General features: G+C 36.2%; 1 protein-coding gene across 4 annotated transcripts in view; it reads left to right on the plus strand.

Moving 5' to 3' along the window:
- nos1 (nitric oxide synthase 1 (neuronal)) overlaps nucleotides 1-10263 on the plus strand; it is a 69439-nt gene extending 59176 nt beyond the window's left edge. For 3 of the 4 annotated variants that reach the window (XM_039659974.2, XM_039659973.2, XM_039659975.2), the window contains exons 27-29: nucleotides 7777-7971; nucleotides 8126-8244; nucleotides 9374-10263. In XM_039659974.2, the coding sequence (XP_039515908.1) occupies nucleotides 7777-7971; nucleotides 8126-8244; nucleotides 9374-9389 (330 nt within the window). In that variant the 3' untranslated portion in view covers nucleotides 9390-10263. Of the gene's footprint in view, nucleotides 1-7776; nucleotides 7972-8125; nucleotides 8249-9373 lie in introns of those variants that run through there. The other variant, XM_089130562.1, reaches the window with a different exon arrangement.
- Nucleotides 10264-11016: the final 753 nt, after the last annotated feature.

The raw sequence follows: 11016 nt of genomic DNA on the forward strand, positions 1-11016 counted from the left end.
CTATTTCCCTATTATTTTCACTGTTACTGCATTCACATAGGACACTAGCAAATAGGAGCTCCCATCAAGGCTGAAGAGAGTCTGAGCGGCTTATTATCAGTTAAGTGTACCAAAACATAATGGTAAAACATTCGCTCGTTTGGGAGAAAAACAGATAACATTTGCTTCTCAGAAAGCAAATATAATAGAAAGAATACAGTTTAATATAACAATTAAAGTTCAATAAAGCAATGCTCAATATAGCTTGACCATCTGTACAGAGAAGTATCATATGTGTTGGACATATGTGTTCACGACGCCTTTATGATCCATAAACCTTTCTCCTGAGACCAGAGAAAGAGACAAATGGCCTTGTGCACCTAAAAGAAGCTGGTGACTTGTGCATGTACATCAGCATGCATTTAAGAATATTATTTCACAAGCAAAAGCACAAAGAATACATTTATGTCAATAAATGATTAAGTAACAATAAACATACTTAATTATTGATTTTATAAAAGAAATACATAATCATTCAAAATGATATTATGAAATATATACTGAAGAGGCAAGGGATTTTGACCACCCCTTCAGTCCCCCGTTTTAGACCAATGTGGGGTCCAATACCGCCACGTCTGGTCTAACCAGTGAGGTCACTACGGAAGGGGGAGTGGTGACGCATGCTCCCCTGACGGGTCACACTTGTCTCTTCACCTCGTCACGGACATGCTGGATACTAAAAATTCCAGTCCCCATTAAGAGGCTCTCCCACCTTCCACTCACAACAGGACATCAATGTCATTCTTCCTCAGTTTATCAGTCAGGTTAACATTTTTATAAAACAAATAACTGATTACGAAACAAGTACAGATTTATCCTCTGGAAGCCGGGCTAAACAAGCACCGTTGCTGTATTCCTAGCATAGGCTAGACCCGCAGTCACTACTCGGATCCTAAATAAGGACATTGTCTATAATCATGAATACCAGAATAGAAGCACTATTATTTATTTATTTATTTAAAACCATAATTTTCAAATCCTTTTATCATAAACAATGTTGGATAGTTAATCCATTATTTTCACTACCCCCTTTATAGACCCTTTAGGTTCAAAACACAATGGTTGTCTAACAAAAATATAACAACAAAAAATAAAATATTAATAAGATTACTGATAATCGATTCAAGCACTTTTAAGTCTTTACTGAAATTATCAATCAGTTTACGGTCACAAAGCATGTATCAGTTTAATTGTATAACATCTTACACCTGTTTTATTATTATTGTTTCAAAAATAGTAATAAAATAAAACAAATCCACATCATCAGTTTAATTATTATTTTACCACTAAAATATAGAATTTTCCCCATTCTGCTTAATAAAGCTTTTGTCCATTCCTTATCTTTATATCACGTTAAACCCTCTTAATCATACAATGCCTTATTTTTATTCTGAAACATTTCATACCATTTAAACTTAATTTAACCTACATTTCTTCCATCTTTACCTATTTACCATGCCAGTTCCTTCTGCATCCTTTCCTTCCTTTTCTCTGCCTCATCTAACCAGTATAATTGTTTGCTTACAATCCACACAAACATATCTCACAAAACAACATTTTTGTTTTTTCACTTCCCTCTTCCAACAAGTCTCTCACCGCTGTCAGCCTAGTGACACAAGTTCCCTCGTTGGGGAAATTATTTTATTAATTCTTCAATACCCTTGGTTTCTTATCATTAATTTCAACTTTATTTTTCCTTATAACTGCTTTTCACAATATTTGTCTATCAAATGGTTAGTCTAAAGAATATTAGAAAAATAGAAGTCTAAAAATATTAACAGTATCGTCTCAGTCCCACTTATCTTTACAGTTTTACAGAAACAAAAATATTATCTTACTCACATCGCAACCTCTAAGACAGCCATAAAGCTGCTTTCTCATTTAACCTTTATTAACTAAATTGTAGTTTTCTTAGACATCTAATGTCAAACATCCATTCAATGGTTTGAGAAATAAAAACCTTTTAAGAAGTTATATTCACTCCTCCTTTGTTCGCCCACCGGCCTTTCATAAAAAAAAAATGAGGGACCTCTCTCTGGATAATTTGGATAGTGACTTAGCCAATGTGTCACTTTGTCTCTCTGCCGTCAAGTCTATAATTTCTTTTATTTACGTTTATCATTAAGATCCCACATAGTCATCTATTTAAATGTAGACCCTCAGTTGAATTTAGAGAAGAGTTTTTACCCCATAATGGACGGCAATCTTCAACTTTACAATTCCAGTTTATTTAACATACTAATCCAGAGAGTAATTCAGAACAATATCATACATGACAAAAGTATTTATAATTACCAATAGCAGACAGAGCTGGAAAATCACTCCAATTAAAGCTCGTCCCATGTTCGGTATTGTCTTTTCATCAGATTGACTCAGAAATGTCAACTTTTTTTAAAAAGTTTGTCATTCCACTTAACCCATCTGTAATGATAAAACACTCATTCCAGAGGTTAATGGCACAATATCCTCAAAATCAGGAAATAATAGCCCCCAAACTAACACATATAAAACATAAAGTGCCGTCACCAAAACAATACACACATTCATACACTGAAAAAAAAAAAATATATATATTTTCAAGATTTGTTATCACCACATATTTTCTTTTGTCAAATCAACTTCATAATAATTTATTTAGTTGAGATAACTTATTATTTTGAGTTTCTGATGATTAAATTAATCTCCTTCATTGTATTAACTCACTTTTTCCAGTTCAATCAACTTAAAATTTTAAGGCAACCCAGGTTACTTACTTTTTTAAGTTAAACCAACAATATTTTTTTTACAGTTTAGTAATCAACATTTTTTTTCTTGTAGCTTTTATTTAGTTGTTTATGGTCTCTAAACCAGTTTCAAAGCATGCCTGCTATTATTCATTTACTTTTAGACAGTCAGCTGGATTGTTTTGGTTCATTAACATTTCTTTGTTTAAGCTTCCTTTAGCAGGCCAAAACAGAAAGTCAGACACAGTTTCCATCCCTTCCTCCACTCAAGTCTCTCTCACTATAACAAATAATCTTTTCATCAGCCTTCTAATACTGTAACTTAGACAAAATTTAAACTCATTACAATATCCTTTGACCATTCACCTTTGTTATCCAGACTTTTCTTAAATCTACAAAAGCTGTCTTCATCTGTAGTCACCACCACGTCCAACGACCTTTAAGAGTCAAAATTATGTTAGACATATTAGTTCTAAATCAACACTATAATTTTCCTTGCCCATAAGGCAACCGACATCCAAAGGTTTTGTTACTGTCTCCACAACAACAAATGGGAATCACTTCATGGCCCTGACTGAACCCCGAAAGCCCACTTCCTGTTAGCTCTTTATCTATAATCTCCATCAGGGTGTGGTCCCCTGGCATACATAGAGCTTGTCACAATGAGAAACAAGCCATACAGTGAATGCGGTTTCTGGTGAGTGGGATAGAGGGACTTACGTTCCTGGGGCAGACTGCCGTGACTCCTCACAGCTCCATCCCCCCTAACGATACAGGATGCTGTTGGCCTCGCAGACACCCGTCCACTCTCATACCCAACCTCACATAAACACCTCCATCAGGAGATGCCCAGTGTCTGCGTGATCCCCCTGCCTTAGGTTGCCTCCTATTTGGCCAAAGAAGGTCTTACCCGTCATCGAGATGACCACTCGTGCACACATGGTAACCGCCATTTTCTCAAAACCGTTTTCTTCAACAAAATCTGTTGTTTCTGGAGCTTAGGAAAAATATTCAAGAGTCGCCAGGGCCATTCGGATTGCCTAATAGTTGTAACACAGGGAGACAGGTTAATAACAACAGTATTCAATCACTTAAATCCATCAACCATCTTAAAAGCAGCAACTAGCTACTCAGTGGATTTAGATCACAACCGTACATTCAGTGCACTTCATCTGTAGGCGGAGCCATCGGCCCCGCCCCCGTTTCATGGTGGGGACTAAGATCTTCAGACAAAGAAGTTATTGGTTCACAATTAACCTAGTCAAAGATGTACCTTCGTTTCGTCTAGTATTATTTTAATGACTTCTTTAAAGTTCTTCAGTTTTACTTTTAAAACATTTAAAATACAAATTGCCTCTGAATGGCAATGATTTCTCTTAACATCTCTGTGTCTATGATCTTCAACTGAAACACTGTGTTTTAATACAAATAGCTTATTATCACTAATGACACAGGCTCAGATAACATCTTTAGCTGACATTGAATGAGAGAGAGACTGTGAGGGATTCAGTACTGGTACTGCATGCTCATAAACTTCTAACATCAAACTTTATATTCTATTCCAGCTTAAGGCATCTTTGCCAGAAATTACATACGGTTTCAAATAAACATTATTTACATTTGTCTTTTGCCCACATCAGGGAATTAAGGCATTACTAATTTCCTCTCAGATTGAGTCTCTGTTGCACTGGCAGTTTTCAGCCACAGTACACACCAGATTCAGATAAGCAAACTGTTACATTACAGCCCAAAACAAACTTATCTTTTTGAAAGCTAAACATCAGCTTCTAGTTCTTTCATGGTCAACTTCTCAAGTTGTTTGTTTAATCAACATTCAACAACTGCTAATAAAGTACTGCTTCTGCTTATTTGTTCTTAAATAAAAATAATTATTCTAGTTCTCAATAACGTTTCTCATTTCTCAATCTCAATTTTAATCGTCAAGTTCTCAACCATTGCTTAATATTTGACTTAAGTTTTCTCTTGGAGTTTATCAATCTCCAATTAGGATTCACACTAACTTTGACGAGGCAAGCACTCTCTGCTTGTGATACTTTTGCAGTTATTGTAAATCATCTGTGCGATTAGTCTCTCTATATCATCTAAAACCTTTTTAAAATGTTTAATTAAAACACAACCATCCTATTAGTTACTTTGATATATTTTGCAACTCGCATTTGTTGGAGTCATTCAATTTACATCAAACTGTATTTCATTATTTCACTATAAAAATTACTATTATAGATCTTTTCTTCAAAAGGACTCACTTTAAGACTTCAATCTTTTGACCTTGTTTTTATTTCTTATTTCTAAGACAAAAAATGTTAATGTCGTCATTTAAACACGGATCTACTTCTAAACCCACATTAATACCAGAAATGTGTTGTCTGTCACATTTAAAACACCTTCTCTGTGGGCATTTACAGTTACGTGTTAAATAATCCTGCTGACCACAATTAAAACACTCTCTATCTGCTCCAACTTATTGCACACTCTTGAAGCAGTGTGTGACCCATTCAGGAATGCACACAGAGCCACTGATAAGCAGTTCTCTTATTCTTTTACAGTCCACCGGTGGCGGATTTAATCACAATAGCCCAATCATAATCTTCATCATTATTATTGACAGAACATTAATTTTTTTAGAAGCTGCATCGAAATGCTCAAAATATTTCTTATATAAACTTGCCTAGGGAAATTATTCCCGCCCCAGAATTTATTGTACTTGCTTTTTGTAATGATCATTAGCAATAAGAGGCTAAACAATTTCATCTTTCAGTTTCTTTATAACCAGTCAAGTTGTCGTTTAAATTTCCAATCAGACTCAAAACCCTGACTACCATTTACTTAATAATTTCTGCAAATTTCTTCAAAGTGAGGGCTTCAGAGCACAGCTGTTTACAGCATTTGCTCTCTTCTGTCGCACTATTTGTTTTAGGACTGTTCAGATTACTGATTAAGTTATCCAATTTTTCTGCCATATCTTAATCATAGTTCATACTCACCTGAAGTTATTGCAGAAATGGAGGCGGCAATCTTTGAACAACTCAGCTTGGCTTCTGCGTGATGAAACTGCAAAGTATACTGCAAAATCACAGTTACATATACTGGTCCACGCCAATTTGGGTCCCAACTTTTTATTTATTTTTCCCCGGAAACGTTCCTGATGCATCCCTGGCAAACAACCCTGTTTTTGTTAGTATCCCTAACTGCCTAATCCACTAAATTCGGGGTACCCCTATCTGAGATGGAAGAGATAGAGTAGGTTCGCGGTGCCCTGGAACTTAAACCCAATCCAGGGACGTACTTTGCTGGGGTGTTGCTACACCAACAATGCCCAGTGGGGCCCCCACAAAGCACGCTTCGCTTGCGCTGTCTGCTCTTGTTAACTTTAAACCTTAAACAATGCTATCAGCGACTTCATTTTATACTTTAAACTTTAGTATAATTAACTTCTTCACTCGCTCATCGGAGTGAAGACTCTCCCGACCTCCTTCAAAATCTCTTCCAGTCAGACAGCCCTAACAATTAACAAAAGCTTACTACCTTGTTTGTTGATTTGCCAGGGGTGTCACCGAGAATAATTGCCCGCATCCTCCACCAAACTGTTAGGGGTTAACAGTTAAAGGACCCAGAACCAGATATGAAGAATGAAGACCCGGAGTCAGAATTATAAAAATGAAAGAAAGTTTTACTGAACATAGTTTGCCATTTCATCAGCAGAAGTCAGCTTCAAGACTCCCTCAGGAGTTCGTAGGCCGCCCCCTTACAGTTACAAAGATCACAGCAGTTATACCATTTTCAAGGTCTAAGCTACGTCATTGCTTACACGTTGAATGATTCTCATTGGCTACGATATAGATAAACACAGTAATTTTCCACACATATACAGATAGACGAAACATATCTCCATCGATGAGGCACGTCATGACCTTCCAGGTCACAGATTTGGGTTACTGGCGCCAGTGTGTCCAGAACAACAACTCATTCAATCTCCAATAATGGCAGTGGTTCCTTAACCTGCAACCAAGAAGACTAGCACTAAACTTTAGTCTAACTGGAGTAAGACTTCAACAAAGAAATAGTGCCTTAAACTGTTGGCTTCAAAGACCCGTTTATGTTTTAACACTCAAACATAAACCAAATCCCTATTTCCCTATTATTTTCACTGTTACTGCATTCACATAGGACACTAGCAAATAGGAGCTCCCATCAAGGCTGAAGAGAGTCTGAGCGGCTTATTATCAGTTAAGTGTACCAAAACATAATGGTAAAACATTCGCTCGTTTGGGAGAAAAACAGATAACATTTGCTTCTCAGAAAGCAAATATAATAGAAAGAATACAGTTTAATATAACAATTAAAGTTCAATAAAGCAATGCTCAATATAGCTTGACCATCTGTACAGAGAAGTATCATATGTGTTGGACATATGTGTTCACGACGCCTTTATGATCCATAAACCTTTCTCCTGAGACCAGAGAAAGAGACAAATGGCCTTGTGCACCTAAAAGAAGCTGGTGACTTGTGCATGTACATCAGCATGCATTTAAGAATATTATTTCACAAGCAAAAGCACAAAGAATACATTTATGTCAATAAATGATTAAGTAACAATAAACATACTTAATTATTGATTTTATAAAAGAAATACATAATCATTCAAAATGATATTATGAAATATATACTGAAGAGGCAAGGGATTTTGACCACCCCTTCAATATGGATTAGTTTTACAATCTCTTTATGAACTTTTTGAGGCATCAAAGTGGAAGTTGTGTAGCCATCAATGGGGAGGGAACAGAAATCTCTCAAATTTCATAAAGATCTTTATTTGTGTTCTGAAGATGAATGAAAGTCTTACGGGTTTGGAATAATATTAAGGGTGAATAATTAATGTCAGGATTTTCATTTTTATGTGAACTGGCCCTTTAAATGAGACTAGTCTGCGCAACCCCTAGTTCATAGATGCCTCTTTAATCCCTTACCTCCCAATTTCGTATTCTTTTCTCAGAAATACGTCCAGGATGTGCTTCGCGAGCAGCTGTCTGAAATAGTGTACAAGTATCTGAGAGAAGAAGGAGGACACATCTACGTCTGCGGGGACGTCACCATGGCTGGAGACGTACTGAAAACAGTCCAGCAGATCTTCAAACTGCACGGCAACATGTCCCTGGAGGATGCCGGCTTCTATATCAGCAAACTACGGGTTAGATCCCACATTTATCTAAACTTCACACTAATGGTGCTATTCAGCCATTTATTTCAATCTGACCTTTTGTGTGCAAAGGTAAATCAAGGTCACCTGAGATGAGAAGTTCCAGCTACTTTTTCAAACTGTTTTCTCCTCTTTCATGTTGAAGGATGAGAATCGATACCACGAGGACATTTTCGGTGTGACCCTGCGCACTTACGAGGTCACCAACCGCCTGAGGTCAGAGTCTATTGCTTTCATCGAAGAGAGCAAGAAAGACACAGATGAGTAAGTCCCGTTCCCGTCCTCTTCTCTATCCTCGAGTTGCCTTGGGTTATCCGTGCTTGTAGGAGGACCTTGTGTTGTGTAGATTACTGTAGATACTGCCTCTGGACCAGCATCACTGAATGCCAGCGGTAACCATAGAGACGGAGGCTGAGAGTAACAGGATTAGCGAGAAGAGAGTGGCTGTGCTATTCTCTGTTTGTGCTCTTGTAGATAAGAGCTTGTTCACCGTGAGAAGTGCTTTAACCGTAGCGCGCTTAACTGGCCTTTTCACCGCATGGCCACCGTAGTTCCTGTGAGAGGTGTCGCTTATTTTGATGTTTTATGATGAAATCATTGAGCTGGAGGACGAGAGCTACCTTACAATCTCTCGCCATGTGTCATCCGGTACTCTGTTGGACAGTGCGCGAAATAATAAATCAATATATCACAACATAATTATGCAATTGATTTAATGAAGCATGAAAGGTGTTTATTATTCAAATTGCTTTCATCAAATGCAGATTAATTAATCGAATTAATCAGTTGCAGGCCACATTTTCTTATGTAAAATTAAAAAAAGGCATGAAATATAAACTAACATTCAAAACTTTGGGGTTGGTAAGATTTTTTTAAACGTTTTAGAAAGCAGTTTCTTCTGCATTTATTTTCTATTTGAATATATTTTAAAATACAATTTATTCCTGTGATGCAAAGCTGTATTTTCCAGTCTTCTCCAGTCTTCAGTGTCACATGATCCTTCAGAAATCATTCTAATATGCTGAAACGTGTCTTATTATCAATGTTAAAAACTTTTTGTTAAATTATTTTTTACAATGCAAGTCAGTTTTGATCAATTCAATGCGTCTATGCTGAATAAAAGTATGTTCTTTCTTTCTTTCAATGAAAAAACATCTTAGTGACCACAAATTTTTGAATATCACACACTCAATGAGTAAAAATACAGTGAATTGTGTACAGTGTACATTTATGTGTTTATGCAAATATTTAATTGCGGCATGATGCATTTAATTCTTGTTAATAAAACTATAAATCTAATTATATTTTATATTTTGTGATTGATATATATACTGTATGCACACCCTCCCCCTTTTCTCTCTTTTTAAAAATCTTTATTTCCTTTCTTTCACAGGGTGTTTTGCTCATAGTCTCATTATCAGTCTATCGCTGGTTTTTGCTCATAATCAGCCAACCAGGAGCATGATGGGACACCAAGATTGATTCGGGAAAACTGTGCCAAGTTTGTCTTTTTTTCTTTTCTTTTCTTTTAAATGGATTATTTCATTTTCTTTGCTAGGTCTTGTTTGATGTGCTTATCTATGATCAAAATCTGCATTAATACAACTACCTTTCACTTGAATTTCTGAATGCACTTTTGTGTGTCGTTATGCTTTGTCCTCAATAATGGGCTGCGCGCACTTAGAACATGGCCTGCATTTTTAACGTGTAACCAAGATCAATGGCTTTCCTGATGTACAAACATGCGTAGATATCGACTTTACCTTTCAGAGATGGGAAGCATTTGGGTTGGTTAGTGAGTCTCGGGGTTATTGCGCACATTATGAGCTGTTTTCATTGTCCATGCTAAAAAGAGAGGATGTGCTAGCATTTACTAAGGGTGAGTCATCTTTAAAAGAGCCTAACACAGACCAAGAGATAAACAGAGTAAAATAACAAACCCAGTTCGCTTTGAATTCACACTGTCCTTGACCTTAAAAGTGGGCTCAGATCTCATTTTGCTCCTTATTAGTTCATTTTGGTTTTGAAAGAGTCAATTATATTATCAGTTATATCAATTATCATATTAATTTGTCTTCTTCCTCCTCCTCTTCTTTATCATAATAATATATTCAATTTATTATTATTATTATCATTATTTTGGGAACACTTTACAATAAGGTCCTATTAGCTAATGTTAGTTAATGCAATGCACGTCACTGTGTTTATTAATTTTTGTTAAAGGAGTTGTTCACTTTTAAAAAAACTTTTGCTGATAATTTACTCACCCCCATGTCATCCAAGATGTCCATGTCATTCTTTCTTCAGTCGAAAAGAAATTAAGGTTTTTGATGAAAACATTCCAGCATTTTTATCCATACAATGGACTTCAATGGGGTCCAAACGGTTCAAGGTCCAAAAGACAGTTTCAGTGCAAACTGCAAACTGTTCAAAGGGCTTTAAACGGTTCCAGACGATGAATAAGGGTCTTATCAAGCAAAATGATTGGTCATTTAAAAAAAATGACAAAGTTTAAGTTTTATGAGCTCAAATTGACGCCTTGATCTGTTCTGTGATGCACGTTCGTGATTCTTCCTATTCAAACTCGTTCATCAATAAGAACGAATCTTTTTGAATCTCTCGTTCATTTCGTTCGTTGAATGAACCAAATGACACGAAAAAAGATTCGTTCATTTTGAGAAACGAATTCGAACAGGAGAGTCACGAAAGCGCATCACAGAACAGAGCAAGGCGACCATTTGAACTTATAAAACTTAAACTTTGTTATTATTTTTTTTTATTGAGCGATCGTTCCGCTTGATAAGACCCTTATTCATCATCTGAAATCATTTAAAGCCCTTTGAACAGTTTGCAGTTTTCACTGAAACTGTCTTTTGAACCTTAAACCGTTTGGACCCCATTGAAGTCCATTATATGGAGAAAAATCCTGGAATGTTTTCATCGAAAACCTTAATTTCTTTTCGACTGAAGAAAGAAAGACATGGACATCTTGGATGTCATGGGGGTGAGTCAATTATCAGCAAAAGTTTTTTTTAA

Source organism: Pimephales promelas, chromosome 4, assembly GCF_988280905.1.
Source record: "Pimephales promelas chromosome 4, fPimPro1.hap1.1, whole genome shotgun sequence".
Classification (NCBI taxonomy): Eukaryota; Metazoa; Chordata; class Actinopteri; order Cypriniformes; family Leuciscidae; genus Pimephales; species Pimephales promelas.